General features: G+C 42.7%; 1 protein-coding gene across 4 annotated transcripts in view; it reads right to left on the bottom strand.

Annotated features, from left to right (window-relative positions):
• Positions 1-21,244, bottom strand: part of eps15 (epidermal growth factor receptor pathway substrate 15) — a 169,926-nt gene that overhangs the window by 3,153 nt on the left and 145,529 nt on the right. For 2 of the 4 annotated variants that reach the window (XM_043699211.1, XM_043699213.1), the window contains 3 exons: positions 7,213-7,289; positions 3,128-3,290; positions 2,454-2,626 (listed from right to left, as the gene is read on the bottom strand). In XM_043699211.1, the coding sequence (XP_043555146.1) occupies positions 2,454-2,626; positions 3,128-3,290; positions 7,213-7,289 (413 nt within the window). The remainder of the gene's footprint in view (positions 1-2,453; positions 2,627-3,127; positions 3,291-7,212; positions 7,290-21,244) is intronic. The other 2 variants (XM_043699212.1, XM_043699214.1) reach the window with 2 other exon arrangements.

The following is a 21,244-nucleotide window of genomic DNA, read 5'->3' as shown; positions in this document are numbered from 1 at the left end:
CGTGTCTCAGTCTTATTGATAAAGAGGCTTATGAGCTTCTCATGTAGAAACTGGGGGGGACAGGGGCTAAGGACAATGGTTGGTAGTACAGAAAATAAACCTGGTGTTATTTCTGTTTTCCAAGATGATTCCAAATAATGAGTATGTTGACCAGAATAGGATGGGATTCTGTAGCATTTCAAATGATTTGGCCAGATCATATTTTTGTTCCTCTCAAGTGTGCATCCTTTGGACCTAAGAAGCAGGGATGAGGGTTAAACCAGTTGAAACTCTCAGAGTGAGAGAACTATGGTTTGACTGGGGACTGGGGCAGAAAATGCAGCAGTATTGCTCTAGTAATGCAGATGCTTAGGCTAAATGTTTTGAGAACGTGTGTAAAATCCCACCTCTGCAGCTAGTGGAATTTAACTTCAAAGAATTAATCTGTAAACAAAGCTAGACTCATAACCTTGACAATCATTGATTTTTGTAAAAAGCCACTGGGTTCACTAATATCCTCCAGGGAAGGAAATTTGCCATCTTTACCAAGTGTAGACTATACATGAACTTCAGACCCAAAGCAACATGACTGACTCTCAACTCAAATATCCCAGCAAGCAAGTCAATTCCAGGGCAATTAGGGGTAGGTAACAACTTCCAGCTACATCCATACTCCATGGAAGAATTAAGAACTAGGATTAAAAAGGTCGAGATGAGTGTTTAAGCAAAACAGCAACTGTGGAAATGCTAATGGTGAGTAAATAGATGACTGGGAATTTGAATTAAATTGTTTTTCCCAGAAACAAGTAACAAAGGGGTAGGGTTAGAGTGGAAAAGGGGAGTGTGGGTAGTAAGTGATGCAAGGAAATGATCAGAGACGGTTTTATCTCAGATTGATACAGTGGGACGAGGGAGATCTTATGAGATGGCAAGGTCAAGAAGGTGATGTTGAATATTGTTTGCAGACTTATTGGGGATGGAGGGATTTCAGAATGAATAAAGATCATGATGAATTGAGATCAAAGTTGAAACCGCAGAGGATAGGGAGTAATTTGATGGTGAGGCCGTGAGAGGAAAGACTATAAGATGTGGAGAATTATGCCATTTTGCCCACTGAGGCTGCTCCACCACTTGATCATTGCTGATATGTTTCTCAAACTCATTCTCCTGCCTTCTCCCCATAACCCTTGCTCCCCATACTAATCAGTAGTAAGCAATGAACATATCTCTGTGTGATAATATTTTTGTTATATTGGGGAGGGCAGTACAATGATTAAACCGACAGAAAATTAACAAGACAATCAGTGATGTTTAAACTAGTTGGTAGATCATGTTTGATGAATCTAAATGAATTTTTATGAAGTAACTAAGAAGGTTGATGAAGGGAATGCAGTGGATGTTGTTTAAAGGAATGTTAAGAAAGTGCCTTAAGAAACATGATATAAAATAGTTGGTTAACAAGTGTGAAACTTGTGGAATAAGAGTGTCAGTGTCAACTTCAATAAAAAAATTTGGCTGAAGGTTTGAAGTCAACAAGTTGTGAGAAATGGTTGTATTTCAGACATGAGGATGATGGACAATTATGTTCCTCTACAACTATAGTACTGTATCAAATCACAACATTTTAAGAAGGTTGAGGGGTCCTGTAGACAATGCAGAAGAGATTTGCTAGAACAGCTCCAAAATGGAAGGAATTCAGCTCCAAGGTTAGGTTAGAGAAGCTTAATCATTTTAAGTAAAGGAGGGTAAGAGGAGATCTGATGGAACTTTACAAGAAGACAGACAAGTTTAGATAAGGCAGTCAACAAAGGGCTGTTCTCATTTGCTGTTGGTACAAGAACTAAAGACCAACACATTTAAATACCTTGGGCAAGATGTAAGGATGTAACTTTTCTTTTAAAAACATCGGGACTAGTTAGACCAAGAACTTGCTGCCCATGAAGGTAGTACAAACGGAGACTATCAATGATTTCAAAGAAAACTGGATAGGCACTGGAGTGAAATAAACTTGCAGGGCTATAGGGTCAGAGTTTTGGAGTGGAACTGACTGGATTGCTTGACAGAAAGCTGACATGGACTCAATGGGGCATATGGCATCCTTCTGTGCCACAGTGACTCCAGGTTTCTTCAAATCAAGATATCTCCTTAGCTTTGGCAATGACAGAAATCTTGATTGTTGGCTTTGGTAAATGTCGCTGGCAGGTGTTTTGAAGGGAATACTTTCAAGAGTGACCTGCTGGTGACTAGCTCATCCAATTTCTACCTTCTGACAATACTGATAAGAGCAAACAAGCATTTTAGGAAACCCTGATTAAGAATAGGTATTCTGCCACTTCTTCATTTGGCACAAAATTCCCAGTCAGTAGGAGAGGCTCCACACTGCCAAAAATAGATAAATAAAATTCTTGAAAGACACTGATTTTTGTACCTTAAAATTATCAAACACACACACAAACAAAAACACACACACTTACAGCATTGAAGTTTGCAAAATTTGTGGTGTCTCCAACATCTTTACTTGGAGAGGTAGGAGCAAATGGGTCAAGATGATTCTCTTTATGGAATGAATCCCCTGAATTAAACGGATGGAAAGGATCATTTAACTTGGAGTTGGATGATTCTGATTTTACAAGGGAAAGTCTTTTACCTACATTTAAAATAAACACACAATAATAGTAAGTGCCTTTGCCATTAAAACTCTCAACATCCCTTGTCATGGAAGAGAGTTGAAATGGTTCATTTTTAAATCAATTAAAGTTTGATGAGGAGGTAAGTGAACTATCATTGTAAATTTGGAAAGAAAAATCCCTACAGTGAGCAAAGGATACATGCTTAACATTATCTAAAGTTGAAACTTTATTGCTGGAACAGCACAGCAGGTCAGGCAGCATCCAGGGAACAGGAGATTCGACGTTTCGGGCACAGGCCCTTCTTCATTCCTGAAGAAGGGCCTGTGCCCGAAACGTCGAATCTCCTGTTCCCTGGATGCTGCCTGACCTGCTGTGCTGTTCCAGCAATAAAGTTTCAACTTTGATCTCCAGCATCTGCAGACCTCACTTTCTCCTCTAACATTATCTAAACAATTACAAGAAATATAATTAACATTTGAAACAAAATTAGCACTTTTGATGTCCTCCTATTCACTTACCAGGTGGTGGAGGAGGGGGTCTTGTTGGAGTGCCAACCTTTGGTGGTAAAGCTGGAGGAACCTCATCAATGTTTATAGGTTCATCTGTGAATCCAGTTTTTCCAAATGCATCATTACTAGGGTCTATTCCTGTAGCAGAACTGAATGGATCTTGCTGGTCAGACTGAAGTTTTATGTTCAGAGGAAACAAAAAGGAAAATATTACCAGTGATATCAAACTTATGCTGAAAAAGATATTCAGTGGACTTAATGCAGCCACAAAGAACTCACACAAATGTCCAAAGAATTGAATCAGTACAACATGTTTTCATGTAGTAATATCAAAGATTGAACCGGTCTACTTTCCCGTATCATTGAGCCAACTTACCCAAATTATAAAAAATAACCTTTCAATTTCGCTCCATTATGATAAGGCCAATAGTTGATCTATGTGCCCACAAAACATTACATTTTTAGAGATCTTACTGTGTCCTTGTTTTTTTTTAAATATCTGTCTTCAAAACTGAAAGAGGTGTAACAGATAAGTCTTGTCAAATGTAGTGAATGTTAGAGATCTCCCAATGTAGTGAATGTTAGGGGTCTATTGATTACATTTTGTCAGTATTCACATCAGAAAAGGGCAATGTTTGTGAGAATACAGAGATACAGGCTACTAGAATAGATGTGATTACAGTTGACAAAGATGAGGTTTTAGCAATTTTGGAAGATCTGAAAATAGATAAGATTCCCGGGCTGGATGGGATTTATTCATGGATTCTCTGGGAAGCTAGGAAGGAGATTGCAGAGCCTTTGGCTTTGATCTTTATGTCATCATTGTCGACAGGAGTAGTGCCAGAAGACTGGAGGATAGCAAATGTTGTTCCCTCGTTTAAGGAGAAGGGTTGGGACAACCCTAGTAATTATAGGCCAGTGAGCCTTACTTCAGTTGTGGGTAATGTGTTGGAAAAGGTTATAAGAGGTAGGATTTATAATAATCTGGAAAGGAATAATTTGATTAGGGATAGTCAACACAGTTTTGTGAAGGATAGGTCGTGCCTCAATAACCTTACTGAGTTCTTTGAAAAGGTGACAAAACAGATGGATGAAGGTAAAGTGGTGGATGTGGTGTATGTGGAATTCAGTAAGGTGTTTGATAAGGTTCTACACGGAAGACTATTGGACAGAAGACGATTGGACAAAATAATGAGTGTCATGATTGAAGATGATTTAGCTGTTTAGATCAGAAATTAGCTAGCTGAAAGAAGACAGAGGGTGGTGGTTGATGGGAAATGTTCATCCTGGTGCTCAATTACCAGTGGTATGCCACAAGGATCTGTTTTGGGCCCACTGCTGTTTATCATTTTCATAAATGATCTGGACGTGGGCATAGAAGAATGAGTTAGTACATTTGCAGATGACACTAAGGTAGGCAGAGTTGTGAATAGTGCTGAAGGAAGTTGTGGATTACAGATGGATAGAGATAAGATACAGAGCTGGGCTGAGAGGTGACAAATGAAGTTTGATGCTGAAAAGTGTAAGGTAGTTCACTTCAGAAGTAACAGGAATGCAGAGTACTGGGCTAATGGTAAAATTCTTGGCAGTGTAGATGAACAGATAGATCTGTGTCCAGGTGCATAAATCCCTGAAAGTTGATAGGGCTGTTATGAAGGCGTATGGGTGTGTTGGCATTTATTGGTAGTGGGATTGAGTTTTGGAGCCACGAGGTCATGCTTCAGCTGTACAAGACACTGGTAAGGCCGCATCTGGAGTATTGCATACAGTTCTGGTCACCACATTATAGGAAGGATGTAGAAGCTTTGGAAAGGCCTCAGAGGAGATTTACTAGGATGTTGCCTGGTATGGAGGGAAGGTCTTATGAGGATTGGCTGAGGGAACTGAGGCTGTTTTCGTTGGAGAGAAGAACATTGAGAGGTGATTTAAATCGAGACGTGCAAAATAATTAGAGGGTTAAATAGGGTGGACAATGAGAGCTTTTCCTTGGATGGTGAAGGCTAACATGAGGGGACATAGCTTTAAATTAAGGGGTGATAGATTTAGGACTGATATCAGGGTTAGTTTCTTCACTCAGTAGTAGGGGCGTGAAACGGCCTGCCTGCAACAAGAATAGACTTGCCGACATTAAGGGCATTTGAATGGGCATTGGACATACATATGGATAATAATGTAACGGTGTAGGTTAGATGGGCATCAGATTAATTTCACAGGTTGATGCAACATTGAGGGCCGAAGGGCCTGTACTGCACTAGAATGTTCTATGTTTATATACATTAGGAAGAATAGCAAATTATATCTTTTTTATTCTTCGGAGAAACTTCAAAGTCTATGTGCTTCTTTTGTTGCATCTTTTTACTTCAATTCATTCTCTGAATATGAGCTACTTTGGAAATGTTGTCAGAGTTCGAACACAAGACGCACACAACAGGTTGTGCACAGTAAGTTCACACAAAAAGCAAAGTGCAAAAATGTTAGCTAATGGTTTCTTGACTGAAGGATAAATACTGAAATAGGACATGGAGTCTTTTGTATCCACCAGAAAGTGCAGAAGGTACCTTGGTATCATGTCTCACCTGAAAGATAACATCTGACACAACAGCATACCCTCAATACTAAAGAGAAGTGGGCAAAATCTCAGCAGATGGAAGATAGTGTGGAAAATGGGTGAACAGGCACTTTGCCAGGAAGAACAGAGAATAAATACATAAAGTCTGCAGACAACTGCAGCAGTGTGCGTGTCTGGGGTTCTTGTATGCTAGCCTTTTGTGATTCATATACAAATACAGCAGGGAGTCGGGATGGCAAACAGAATGTTGGTTTTTACTTCAAAGGGAATGGAGTACAAAAATAGGGAAGTCTAAGTAAAATGAGAAAAGGTACTAGTCATACCACACTTGGAATACTGTAAACAACAGCAAAGTGCTTGATGCTTAACTGCCCTCTGGGCAATTAGGGATGGGCAATAAATGCTGGTCCAGCCAGTGATGCCCTCATTCCATGAATGAATAAATACAATTAATCTAAGGAAAGATATACAGGCATTGGAGGCTGTCCAGAGAAGGATTACCAAGTTAATACCAGGTATTAAAGGAATGTCTTTGCGCAAGTCTAGCAGCAGACAGCATAATCTCAGGGTTTCGAATAGAGTGGTGCTGGAAAAGCAAAGCAGTTCAGGCAGCATCCGAGCAGTAAAATCGACGTTTCGGGCAAAAGCCCTTCATCAGGAATACAGGCAGAGTGCCTGAAGGGTGGAGAGATAAATGAGAGGAGGGTGGGGGTGGGGAGAAAGTCGCATATAGTACAATAGGTGCGTGGGGGAGAGGGTGAACGTGATAGGTCAGGGAGGAGGGTGGAGTGGATAGGTGGAAAGGAAGATAGGCAGGTAAGACAAGTCATGGGGACAGTGCTGAGCTGTAAGTTTGGAGCTGGGATGAGGTTGGGGAAGGGGAAATGAGGAAACTGGTGAAGTCCACATTGATGCCCTGGGGTTGAAGTGTTCCGAGGCAGAAGATGAGGCGTTCTTCCTCCAGGCGTCAGGTGGTGAGGGAGCAGCGGTGAAGGAGGCCCAGGACCTCCATGTCCTCAGCTGAGTGGGAGGGAGAGTTGAAATGTTGGGTCACAGGGCGTGTGGTTGATTGGTGCGGATGTCCCAGAGATGCTCCCTAAAGCGCTCTGCCAGGAGGCGTCCAGTCTCCCAATGTAGAGGAGACCGCATTGGGAGCAACGGATACAATAAATGATATTGGTGGATGTGCAGGTAAAACTTTGATGGATGTGGAAGGCTGCTTTGGGGCCTTGGATGGAGGTGAGGGAGGAGGTTCAGAAGAACAGAAAATACTGAAAACATTGAGCAGACCCTGCACCTTCTAGGGAAAAGAAACTCTTATCGCAACTCAAAATGTTAATTTTGTTTCTTTCTCCACAGATGCTGCCAGACATGCCTCAGTGTTTCCATAAGTTTATGTTTCAAGCCTATTTTTAAAGTACACTAATAAGAAAACATTTACAACGGAAGGAGATTGTGAAACAAAACATTAAAAATAACAAAATATTCTAAGGACACATTTTGCATAGATTTCTAAATTAATTACCTGTGATAATGTGTTAAAATCAGCAAACCCACTTCCAAATGAATCACTTCCAAACACTGAGACAAAAGGGTCTGCAACTAGAACAGAGACAGATAAAGTTATCAAGAAAAAAGTCACATCACAGAGAAAGCAATTTTCTTTATCCACATGTTGGCTTTATTAAAAATGCAATAGATAGGAACCAATAAGGTCTCAGAGGCTCTTGTGATTGTAAGTTATTTACTAAGATAAATTCGTAACGATTGATATTCACCCTTCATTGAAAAAGATAATTAAGGCTTAAAACTTCGAAACAAATTTGTCAAAAATCACCAAAGAACTGTGAATGCTGAAAATCAGAAACTGCTGGGAAAACTCAGCAGGTCTGGCAGCATCTCTAGAGAGAAAGCAGAGTTCACATGTCAGGTTCAGTGACAAAGAAAGGTTGTTGAAAAAAAGTGCATACGTTTTTAAGTTATGCTTCTATCAAGTGAACAGACACATGAATATTTTACAACATCTCTGCATATCAAGGTGCACACTCACATTTATTCTGTGAATGTGTCTATTGATATTTTTAAGTATTGATTCTTAATTTATGTCCTTATTTCTCAATATATTTTGCTATAGTCACAGAGGTGTACAGCACGGAAACAGACCCTTTGGTCCATCTCGTCCATGCTGACCAGCTATCCCAACCCAATCTAGTCCCACCTGCCAGCACCCAGCCCATATCCCACTAAACCCTTCCTATTTATATACCCATCCAGATGCCTTTTAAATGTTGCAATTGTACTAGCCTCCACCACATCCTCTGGCAGCTCATTCCATACCCGTGAAAAAGTTGCTCCCTTAATCTCTTTTATATCGTTCCCTGCTCACCCTAAACCTATGCCCTCTAGTTCTGGACTCCCCTAACAGTGAAAAGACTTTGTCTATTTATCCTATCCATGCCCCTCATGATTTTGTAAACCTCTATAAGGCTCTCAGCCTCTGACACTCCAGGGAAAACAAGCCCAGCCTATTCAACCTCTCCCTATAGTTCAAATCCTCCAACCCTGGCAACATCCTTCTAAATCTTTTCTGAACCCTTTCAAGTTTAACATCTTTCCGATAGGAAGGACATCAGAACTGCAAACAATATTTCAAAAATGGCCTAACCAATGTCCTGAACAGCTGCAACATGACCTCCCAACTCCTGTACTCAATTCTCTGACCAATAAAGGAAAGCATACCAAATGCCTTCTTCACTATCCTATATACCTGCAATTCCACTTTCAAGGAGCTATGAACCTGCATTCCAAGGTCTCTTTGTTCAGCAACCCTCTCTAGAACCTTACCATTAAGTGTATAAGTCCTGCTAAGATTTGCTTTCCCAAACTGCAGCACCTCACATTTATCGGAATTAAACTCCATCTGCCACTTCTCGCCCATTGGCCCATCTCATCAAGATCCTGTTGTAACCTAAGATAACCCTCTTCTCTGTCCACTACACCTCCAATTTTGGTGTCATCTGCAAACTTACTAACTGTACCTCTTATGCTCACATCCAAATCATTTATATAAATGATGAAAAGTAGTGAACCCAGCACCAATCCTTGTGACACTCCACTAGTCACAGGCCTCCAGTCTGAAAAACAACCCTTTACCACCACTCTCTGTCTTCCTCCTTTGAGCCAGTTCTGTATCCAAATGGCTAGTTCTCCCTGTATTCCGTGAGATCTAACCTTGCTAGCCAGCCTCCCATGGGGAACCTTGTTGAACGCCTTACTGAAGTCCATATAGATCATGTCTACCGCTCTGCCCTCATCAATTTTCTTTGTTACTTCTTCAAAAAACTCAATCAAGTTTGTGAGACATGATTTCCCATGCACAAAGCCATGTTGACTATCCCTAATCAGTCCTTGCCTTTCCAAATACATGTACATCCTGTCCCTCAGGATTCCCTCCAACAACTTACCTACCACCGACGTCAGGTTCACCGGTCTATAGTTCCCTGGCTTGTCCTTAACACCTTTCTTAAACAGTGGCACCACGTTAGCCAACCTCCAATCTTCCGGCACCTCACCTGTGACTATCGATGATACAAATATCTCAGCAAGAGACCCAGCAATCACTTCCCTAGCTTCCCACAGAGTTCTCGGGTACACCTGATCAGGTCCTAGGGACCTATCCACTTTTATGCATTTCAAGACATCCAGCACTTCCTCCTCTATAATATGGACATTTTACAAAGTGTCACCATCTATTTCCTTACATTCTATAGCTTCCATGTTCTTTTCCACAGTAAATCCTCATGCAAAATATATGTTTAGTATCTCCCCCATCTTCTGCGGCTCCTCACAAAGGCTGCCTTGCTGATCTTTATGGGGCCCTATTCTCTCCCTAGTTACCCTTTTAGAACATACAACACTACAGCGCAGAACAGGCCCTTCAGCCCTCGATGTTGCACCGACCTGTGAATTATTCTCAGCTCGTCCCCCTACACTATCCCAAAATCATCGATGTGCTTATCTAAGGATTGTTTAAATCTCCCTAATGCGGCTGAATTGACTACATTTGCATTCTCCTTAATTCTATTTGCCAAAGATATCTCATGTCTCCTTTTGGCATTCCACGCCCATACCATTCTCTGCGTAAAGAACTTTCCTCTGACATCTGTCTTAAATCTATCACCCCTCAATTTGTAGTTATGCCCTCTCGTACAAGCTGACGTCATCATCCCAGGAAAAAGTACTTCACTGTCTACCCTGTCTAATCCTCTGATCATCTTGTATTCTCTATCAAATCCCCCTTAGCCTTCTTCTTCTTTCCAATGAGAACAGACCCAAGTCTCTCAGCCTTTCCTCATAATAATACCTTCCCTCAAGACCAGGCAACATCCTGGTAAATCTCCTCTGCACCTTTTCCAATGTTTCCACATCCTTCCTGTAATGGGGCAACCTGAACTATACACAATATTCCAAGTGTGGCCACACTACCATTTTGTATAGTTGCAGCATGATATTGCAGTTCCAGAACTCAATCCCTCTACCACCGTATGCCTTCTTCACAGCACTATCCACCTGGGTGGCAACTTTCAGGGATCTATACACATGGACTCTAAGATCCCTCTGCACATCCACACTACAAATAATCTTTCCATTGACCCAGTACTCTGCCTTCCTGTTATTCTTCCCAAAGTGCATCACCTCACATTTAGCTGCCTTGAACTCCATTTGCCACCTCTCAGCCCAATTGTGCAGTTTATCCAAGTCCCCCTGCAACCTGTAACATTCTTCCAAACTGTCCACTACTCCACCAACTTCAGTGACGTCTGCAAATTTACTAATCCATCCACCCATGCCTGCGTCTAAGTCATTTATAAAAATGACAAACAACAGTAGTCCCAAAACAGATCCTTGTGGCACACCACTAGTAACTGGACTCCAGACTGAATATTTTCCATCAACCACCACTCACTGCCTTCTTACAGAAAGCCAGTTTCTAATCCAAACTGCTAAATCACTCTCAATTCCATGCCTCTGCATTTTCTCCATTAGCCTACCATGTGGAACCCTTTCAAAGGCTTTACTGAAGTCCATGTATACCACGTCAATTGCCCTACCCTCATCTACATGCTTGATCATGTTCTCAAAAAACTCAATGAGGTTTGTGCAACCTGCCCTTGACGAAACCATGTTGACTATCTGAAATCAAATTGTTGCTTGTTAGGTGATTATAAATCTTATCTCTTATAATCCTTTCCAAAACCTTTCCTACAACAGAAGTAAGGCTCACTGGTTTAGACATTTTTGTCCTTAATGTTTTTGTAAAAACCCTTTGCATTCTCCTTAATTCTATTTGCCAAAGATATCTCATGGCCCCTTTTGGCCCTGCCTTATTTCCCAAGAGTAGGTCAAGTTTTGCACCTTCTCTAGTAGGTACACCCACATACTGAAACAGAACATTTTCTTGTACACACTTGAGAAATTCCTCTCCATCTAAACCCTTAACACTATTGCAGACCCGGTCTAAGTTAAAATCCCCTATCATAACCACCCTATTATTCTTAAAGGTAACTGAGATCTACTTACAAATTTGTTTCCCAATTTCCCTCTGATTATTCGGGGGTCTATAATACAATCCCAGTAAGGTGATCATCCCTTTCTTATTTCTCAGTTCCACCCAAATAACTTCCCTAGATATATTTCCGAGAATATCCTCCCTCAGTACAGCTGTAACGTTATCCCTTATCAAAAACATCACTCCCCCTCCTCTCTTGCCTCCCTTTCTATCTTTCCTGTAGCATTTGTATCCTGGAACATTAAGCTGCCAGTCCTGTCCATCCCTGAGCCATGTTTCCATAATTGCTATGATATCCCAGTCCCATGTTCCTAACCATGCCCCGAGTTCATGTGCCTTTCCCGTTAGGCTTCTTGCATTGAAATAAATGTAATTTAATTTATCAGTCCTACCTTGTTCTCTGCTTTGTCCCTGTCTGCCCTGACTAACTCGCTTCTGTTCTCAACTGAACCAGTCTCAGCTTGATCTCTTTCCTCACTATCTCCTGGGTCCACCCCCTCACCTTAATAGTTTAAATGCTCCCGAGCAATTCTAGCAAATCTCCTTGCCAGTGTATTAGTCGCCTTCCAATTTAGGTGCAATCCGTCCCTCTTGTACAGGTCACTTCTACCCCAAAAGAGGTTCCAATGACCCAAAAATGTGAATCCTTCTCCCATACATCAGCTCCTCAGCCATGCATTCATCTGCCCTATCCTCCTATTCCTGCCCTCACTAGCTCGTAGCACCGGGAGTAACCCAGATATTACTACTCTCAAGGATCTCCTTTTTAAATTCCTGCCAGACTCTCTGTAATCTCCCTTCAGAATCTCAACCTTTTCCCTTCCTATGTCGTTAGTTCCAATGTGGACAATGACTTCTTGCTGACCCCTCTCCCCCTTGAGAACATTCTGCACCCTCTCTAAGACATGCTTGATCCTGGCACCAGGGATGCAACATACCATTCTGATTTTTCGCTGCTGGCCACAGAAATGTCTGTCTGTACCTCGGACTAGAGAGTCCCCTAACACAAACAATCTCTTGGAACCCGACGTACCTTTCATTACATTAGAGCCAGTCTCAATACCAGAAACTTGGCTGTTCGTGCTACATTCCCCGGAGAATCCATTGCCCCCTACATTTTCCAAAACAGCATACTTGTTTGAAATGGGGACAGCCATAGAAGACCCCTGCACTACCTGCCTACCCCCTTACCTTTTCTCGAGTTAACCCATCTATGTGACTGTATCTGAGACTTGCCCCCCTTCCTATAACTGCCATCCATCACATCCCTTTGCTCTTGTAAATTCCTCATTGCCTCTAACTGTCTCTCTAACCATGATCCTGCTGAGCTCAAGCCAGCTCCACGTTTTCTGCAACAGTGACTATGCTTCAAAAGTACTGGCTGTAAACGGTTTTCAAACATTGGTCAAGTTGTCAAAGAAACTATGCAAATGCAAGGTCTTTATTTTACATGCAAATTTCATAGTCTTGTGCATTAGTTATGTGAGGTCCCCTACTTACGAATATGCAACTCATGAATGCTCATACATGGAAAGATGTGCCCAAAAAGTAGTATCACTTTCAATATCCAACATATGATCATTTCCTGTTCTTAGAAGGGGCTGCTTTATATTGTCCTGCATTGTGTTCCAATTTGCATGAAGTTCGACTGACAAATAAACTCAGGAACAGAACCTGTTTGCAACCTGGGGACTTCCTATACTTTGAAGTCGACTCCTAAATGATATTTTATTGGAACAGTAAACTTTTGATTGTACTTTGCTTTCATAAAGTATGCAATCACACATTCAGTTGTTAAGAGGGGTCCATGCTTGAAGCAGAAACACTGTAGTTTAAGGGGTTGAGGCACCTTGCCTTATTTGATGAGAAAACTCCGCAATTAGTTAGAACTGAGATTTGGGATGGTGGTGGAAGTGGGGTGTGATGGGAGGTAGCACAGAGCGAGCAAGAGGGTGAGCTAAAAAGGAGTGAAGAGAGAGGCTGTGCTGGTGAGAATCTAAAATGGAAGAGAGTCCCTGCATTTTAGAGACCATGTAAGGTGAAATTCCTGCCAGAGGATGTACAGGTTATGAACAGTTTTAACTTGGTTCAGTCACAATAAGCTGTGTACCATCAGGAGGAGAGATGACATCCAGAGTGCAACACAGCCCGAATGAGTATATAGTTCTGGGACAAAAACAGAAGTTGATGGAAAAGCTCCGCAGGTCTAGCAGCATCTGTGAAGAGAAATCAAAGTTAACGTTTCAGGTCCGGTGACCCTTCCTTAGATCTTTTCTGGTTTCTGATTTACAGCATTCGCAGTTCTTTCGGTTTTCATATTGTTTGGGAATTTGGAGGTAGTGTGGGAATACAATTGGTAAAGTCTCTCTTCTTTCTCTATTTTAAGAGTTTAAAAATTAATAGTCTAGATAAAATGTTAATAAAAAGGTAGCTGACTCAGCTGATTGAGTTATCACCTGAAGTCTGAATTGGGCTTTAACAGGTGTTAATTACTCGTGAAACTAAGTGTTTGTCATCACAGTTCTGAAGGCCTGTTGAAAGCGCATAATCAGTAAGCTTCGCGTGTTCAGGAAGGAGAGATCACATCCAGAGTGAGACACTGCCCAAGTGAGGACTGTACACACCTCAGGGACTTTGGAGGCAGTGTGGGAATTTGGTACAGAAGGAAGAGATGCTTTTTGCTTGTTTTTACAAGATAAATTTAAGGAAAGTATCAAGGGCCCAGTAAAAGGAAGAATGACATCACAGGAAAACCACAAATTCACTGGTTGGTAAAAGCTGTTAGTTTGACTATTGTACATTACTTTAAGATTGAAGGTAAATGGGGTAAGTACGTACAGGCTACAGATTACAAATTATTATTACAAGACCAGTCGAAATTTGCTTTAAAAATTGAAGAAAGAACTGAGACTCTACAACTGTAGTGTTTCCCACCCGTCCTCCTCTAACCTAGTTAATAAGGTAAGATTCATTCTAAACTTCCTCTGTTGAATATAAGTTTGTTATTAATTTTATAGCAACTTGAACTAAGCTTTCTACTTTAGTACTGAGTGGGTGTTCAAATAAATTGGGTATGGATGCTAGGGCAGTTGCTTGCTCCTCCTGCAGAATGTGGCAGGTGGGAGACATGGCATACATCTCCGCTGGCTACATCTGCGGGGAGTGCACCCAACTTCAGCTCTTTGAAAACCGTGTTAGGGAACTGGAGCTGGAGCTGGATGAACTACGGATCATTCGGGAGGCTGAGGAGGTAATTGAGAGGAGTTACTGGGAGTTGGTCACTCCTAAGGCTCAGGACAAGGATAGATGGGTTACAGTTAGAGGGAGGAAAGGGGACAGACAGACAGTGCAGAGATCCTCTGTGGACATTCCCCTCAGCAATAAGTATACCGTTTTGGATACTGCTGGTGGGGATGACCTACCAGAGGAAAGCCACAGCAGTCATTTCTCTGGCACTGAGCCTGACACTGTGGCAAAGAAAGGAAGGGGGCAGAATAGAAAAGTACTCGTGGTAGGGGACTCGATAGTTAGGGGAATTAACAGAAGATTTAGTGGTCAGGATCGGGATTCCCGGAAGGTATGCTGCCTTCCTGGTGCCAGGGTCCGGGACGTCTCCGATCGGGTGTCTAAGGTTCCAAAAGGGGAGGGCGAACAGCCAGAAGTCGTGTTACATATTGGCACTAATGATATAGCCAGGAAAAGGATCGAGGATATAAAAAGTGATTTCAGGGAGTGAGGATGGAAGCTGCAAAGCAGGACAAACAGAGTAGTGTTCTCTAGTTTACGACCACAGCCACGAGATAGCGAGGCGAGGAACAGGGAGTGGGCACAGCTTAACACGTGGCTGAGCAGCTGGTGTAGGAGGGAGGGCTTCAGGTTTGTAGATAATTGGGATGCCTTCTGGGGAAGGTGGGACGGGTTGCATCTGAACTGGAAGGGGACCAATGTCCTGGATGGAAGGTTTGCTCGAGTAGTTCGAGAGGGTTTAAACTAGTGTGACAGGGGGTGGGAACCTGAACTGTATACTGGAGGTGAGAGTTGATGCAGATGATGCAATAGCAAGAGGTAGACCAGCTAGTGGGAGGGAACCAAGGGATCAGTTAAAGTGTGTTTGCTTTAACGCAAGGAGTATCAGGAATAAAAGTGATGAACTTAGAGCATGGATCAGTACCTGGTACTATGATGTTGTGGCCATAACAGAGACATGGGTTCCTCAGGGGCAGGAATGGTTGTTGGATGTTCCAGGGTTTAGAGCATTTAAAAAGAATGGGGGGGGGGGGGGGGGAGAGAAGAGGAGGGGGTGTAGCACTACTAATCAGAGAGGGTATCACAGATACAGAAGCTTCCATTGTCGAGGAAGATCTGCCTTCCGAGTCAGTATGGGTGGAAATTAGGAACAGCAAGGGAGCAGTCACCTCGTTAGGGGTTTACTACAGGCCCCCCAATAGCAGCAGGGAGATGGAAGAAAGCAGAGGTCGGCAGATTTTGGAAAAGTGTGGACGTAGTAGGGTTGTTGTAATGGTTTCCTAACTCAGTACATTGACGGGCCAATGAGGGGAGAGGCCATTCTCGACTTGGTGCTCGGAAACGAGCCGGGGCAGGTATCAGATCTTGTGGTGGGAGAGCATTTTGGTGATAGTGACCACAACTGCCTCACATTCTACATAACTATGGAGAAGGAGAGAATTAGGCAAAATGGGAGGATATTTAATTGGGGAAGAGGAAACTATGATGCGATTAGACATGAGTTAGGAAGCATGGACTGGGAGCAATTGTTCCATGGTAAAGGCACTATAGACATGTGGAGACTGTTTAAGGAACAGTTGTTGCAAGTGATGAATAAATATGTCCCTCTGAGACAGGCAAGAAATGGTAAGATAAAGGAACCTTGGGTGACAAGAGCGGTGGAGCTTCTCGTCAAAAGGAAAAAGGTAGCTTACATAAGGTGGAGGAAGCTAAGGTCAAGCTCAGCTCTAGAGGATTACAGGCAGGCGAGGAAGGAGCTCAAAAATGGTATGATGAGAGGCAGGAGGGGGCACGAGAAAGGCTTGGCAGAACGGATTAGGGAGAACACAAATGCATTTTACACTTATGTGAGGAATAAGAGAATGGTCAAAGAAAGAGTAGGGCCGATCAGGGATAGCATAAGGAATTTGTGTGTGGAGTCTGAGGAGGTAGGGGAAGCCCTAAATGAGTTTTTTGCTTCTGTCTTTACGAAAGAAACCAACTTTGTAGTAAATGAAACCTTTGAAGAGCAGGTGTGCATGCTGGAATGGATAGAGATAGAGGAAGCTCATGTGCTGAAAATTTTGTCAAACATTAAGATTGACAAGTCGCCAGACCCGGACCAGATTTGTCCTCGGCTGCTTTGGGAAACGAGAAATGCAATTGCTTCGCCACTTGCGAAGATCTTTGCACCCTCGCTCTCCACTGGAGTCATACCTGAAGACTGGAGAGAGGCAAATGTAATTCCTCACTTCAAGAAAGGAAATAGGGAAATTCCCGGCAATTACAGACCAGTAAGTCTCACGTCTGTCGTCTGCAAGGTGTTAGAAAGGATTCTGTGTGATAGGATTTATGACCATCTGGAAGAGCATGGCTTTATTAAATGCAGTCAGCACGGCTTTGTGAGGGGCAGGTCATGCCTCACAAACCTGACCGAGTTCTTTGAGGATGTGACTAGAAAAGTTGATGAGGGTCGAGCTGTGGATGTAGTGTATGTGGACTTCGGCAAGGCATTTGATAAGGTTCCCCATGGTAGGCTCATTCAGAAGGTCAGGAGGAATGGGATACAGGGGAACTTAACTGTCTGGATACAGAATTGGCTGCCCAACAGAAGACAGAGAGTGGTAGTAGAAGGAAAATATTCTGCCTGGAAGTCAGTGGTGAGTGGTGTTCCACAGGGCTCTGTCCTTGGGCCTCTACTGTTTGTAATTTTTATTAATGACTTGGATGAGGGGATTGAAGGATGGGTCAGCAAGTTTGCAGACAACACAACGATTGGAGGTGTCGTTGACAGTATAGAGGGCTGTTGTAGGCTGCAGTGGGACATTGACAGGATGCAGAAATGGGCTGAGAGGTGGCAGATGGAGTTCAACCTGCATAAATGCGAGGTGATGCATTTTGGAATGTTGAATTTGAAAGCTAAGTACATGATTAAGGATAGGATTCTTGGCAGTGTGGAGGAACAGAGGGATCTTGGTGTGCAGGTACATAGATCCCTTAAAATGGCCACCCACGTGGACAGGGTTGTTAAGAAAGCATATGGTGTTTTGGCTTTCATTAACAGGGGGATTGAGTTTAAGAGAGTCGTGAGATCTTGTTGCAGCTCGAGAAAACTTTGGTTAGACCGCACTTGGAATACTGTGTCCAGTTCTGGTCGCCCTATTATAGGAAAGATGTGGATGCTTTGGAGAAGGTTCAGAGGAGGTTTACCAGGATGCTGCCTGGACTGGAGGGCTTATCTTACACCCTCAGTCAACTGAGCTCGGACTTTTTTCATTGGAGAAAAGGAGGAGGAGAGGGGACCTAATTGAGGTATACAAGATAATGAAAGCCATAGATAGAGTCGATAGCCAGAGACTATTTCCCAGGGCAGAAATTACTAACACGAGGGGTCATAGTTTTAAGCTGGTTGGAGGAAAGTATAGAGGGGATGTCAGAGGCGGGTTCTTTACACAAAGAGTTGTGAGAGCATGGAATACGTTGCCAGCAGCAGTTGTGGAAGCAAGGTCATTGGGGACATTTAAGAGACTACTGGACATGCATATGGTCACAGAAATTTGAGGGTGCATACATGAGGATCAGTGGTTGGCACAACATTGTGGGCTGAAGGGCCTGTTCTGTGCTGTACTGTTTTATGTTCTAAATAAAAGAGACGTAGGACCAGGCAATGCATTGTACCTGCATAATGTGGAAACTGGAGGACCCCATTGTGGTTCATTGTGACCATATCTGTAGCAAGTGGTGGTTGCTTGAGGAACTCCAACTCAGAGGTAATGTGCTGGAGTCTGAGCTTCAAACATTGCGACACATCAGCACAGGGGAGAGAGTAACCTGAACGTTGTGCTTCAGGAGACAGTCACATCACTTCAATTAACTACCTCAAATTCAGTCAGTGGTTAGGGACTGGGGGATGTGACTATGAACAAGGCAGGTAAATGGATCCAGGAGGTAGTGCTGAAGGAGCCTCAGCCCTTGAGCTTGTTTAACAGGTTTAAATTCTTACGCCCTGCAGGATAGAGCAGGGATTTGGGGGTGGAGAATGGTGGTTGTGGTCCCAAAGGTCACATTGCCTGCGTACTGTCAAAGCTCAGAATCTCTCATCTTGGCTGCAGAGGAACTTGGAGTGGGAGGGGTATGGTCCTGAAAGGGAGAAGCTGGAATGAGATGTAACAGTATTACAATTAAGTAAAAGGTGACTGCAAAGACATGAGGGAGGACTTAGCCAGAATTGACTGGAAAGATAGCCTAGCAGGGAAGACAGTGAAGCAGCACAGGCAGAAGTTTCTGGGATTAATTCAGGAGGCAGAGCAGAAACTTATCCCAAGGAAGAAGAAATGTACTGGGAGGACAAAACAGCTATGGCTGACAAGGCAAGTCAAGGACAGCATTAAAGCAAAATAAAAAAAAATACAATGTGGTGAAGATTATTGGGAAACCAGAGGATTAGCAAGCCTTTAAAACAAAGGCAGAGGATAACCAAAAAAACAAAAATGGAGGAGAAAATGAAATAGGAGACTAACCAGCTAGTAAAATAAAAGAGAATTGCAAGATTTTTTTTGACATATTAAAGGTTTCAGAGAGAGGCAGAGTGGACATTAGACTGCAGGAAAATAAGGCTGGAGAAGTGGTAATGAGAACAAAGAAATGGTGGAGGAACTGAAGAGGTACTTTGCATCAGTTTTCACAGTGGAAGACACCAGCAGCAAACCAGAACTTCAGGAGTCAAGGGGCAGAGGTGAGTTAGTTGCCATCATTCAGGACAAGGTGCTGGGGAAGCTGAAAGGTCTGAAGGGGCACAAATCACCAAGACCAGTTGGATTATACCCTATAGTTCTGAAGGAGATAACTGGAGATTGTACAGGCATTGGTGGTGATCTTTCAGGAATCACTGAAGTCAGGGAGGATCCTAGAGGACTGGAAAATGGCTAATTTGGCATTCCTGTTTAAAAAGGGATGGAGGCAGAAGGAAGGAAACTACTGGCTGGTTAGCCTAAATCTTGGTTGGAGCTAACATTTTAGAGTCCATTATTAAGAATGAGATTGCAAAGTTCTTGGAAGTGCATGATAAAAGAGCACTGAGTGAGCACAGCTTCAAGAGGAGGAGGTCATATCTGACAAATCTGTTCAAAGTTTTTCAGGTGGTAATGAGCAAGTTAGACAAAGAGAGCCAATGGATGTTATCTATTTGGATTTTCAGAAGACCTTGGATAAAGGGCTGCACAGGAGGCTGCTAAATAAGACAACATCCCATGATGTTAGGGGATGAACAGTTTGTCATATGAAGGGCACTTGAGGGCTCTGGACCTGTGCTCGAAGTAGTTTAGAAGGGTGAGGAGGATCTGTTGAAAACTTAGAGAATATTGAGAGGCTTGGATAGTGTGGATGTGGAGAAGATGTTTCAACTGGTTGGAGAGAATAGAAGTGGAGGGTTCAGCCTCAGAGTGAAGGGATGACCCTTTAGGATGGAGACAAGAAAGAATATTTCAGCCAGAAGGTGACTGCTCTGTGGAACTCATTTCTGCAGAAGGCCGTTAAGGCCAAGTCATAGAGTGTATTCAAGACAGAGATAGATGGGTTCTCAGTTAGTAAGGGGATCAAGGGTGACAGGGTGAAGGCAGGAGAATGGGGTTGAGAAACACATCAATTATGATTAAACAGCAAAGCAGACTGCTGGGCAAAAAAAGACCTTCTTCTGCTCCTATATCTTATGGTCTTACATGTCCCAACTTAGTCAGGAATACATGACATACAACATCGGAAACATGTTTTTATCTAAAGATCTGCCACTTTATTATGAAACTTCACACTGTGTTGCCAAGATCTGAAACATATAAAATGGTGTACAAGAAAAGATACTCTGGTTCATCTTGCCTGTCTTGTACAATTGCTAAAAGTCACACAACACCAGGTTATAGTCCAACAGGTTTAATTGGAAGCACACTAGCTTTCGGAGCATTGTACAATTGTTAATTGCTACTCACCAGAGCTACGCAATTTATTGTGGAAAAAAAGAAAACATGTCAAATATTTGGGATAACAATCTGGAAAATTTATTTCCAATCCCATTAGGTAACCAAAATCATACCAGGTCATCAATGACAATGATTTTGACCTTTGGTCCAGCCAATAACAAGTCGAGCTTTCAATTGAAGTAATTAAGTGAATCAGCACTTAGCACACAAGTAGGCAATCTTGCCACAAAAAAAGTATTATTATCTGACCCAATCCTGTCTTTGCTTAGAACCTAAGAACTGGATGCAGGAGTAGGCCATCTGGCCCTTCCAGCCCGCTCTGCCATTCAATACGATCACTGCTGATTTTTTTGTGGCCTCAGCTCCATTTACCTGCCCTCTCTCCATCACCCTTAATTCCTTTACTGTTCAAAAAAGTATCTATCTTAGCTTTAAAAACATGTACTGAGGAAGCCTCAACTAATTCATCGGGCAGGGTATTCCATAGATTCACAAACCTCTGGGTGAAGAAGTTCCTTCTCAATTCAGTCCTAAATCTGCTCCCTCTAATTTTGAGTCTATGTCCTCTTGTCCTAGTTTCTTCTGCCAATGAAAACATCCCCTCTACCTCTCTCATCTATTCCCTTCATAATTTAAAATGTTTCTTTAAGACCACCCCCCCATTCTTCTAAATTCCACTGAATATAAATTCCAGTCCACTCAGTCTCTGTTCTTAAGCCAACCCTCAATTCCAGGATCAACTGAGTGAACTTCCTCTCGTGCCAGCACATCCTTTCTCAACTAAGGAGACC

This window comes from Chiloscyllium plagiosum, chromosome 11 (assembly GCF_004010195.1).
Source record: "Chiloscyllium plagiosum isolate BGI_BamShark_2017 chromosome 11, ASM401019v2, whole genome shotgun sequence".
NCBI classification, from domain to species: domain Eukaryota; kingdom Metazoa; phylum Chordata; class Chondrichthyes; order Orectolobiformes; family Hemiscylliidae; genus Chiloscyllium; species Chiloscyllium plagiosum.
Note: the sequence above shows the minus strand (reverse complement) of the source record. Positions and strands in the feature narration are given on the sequence as shown.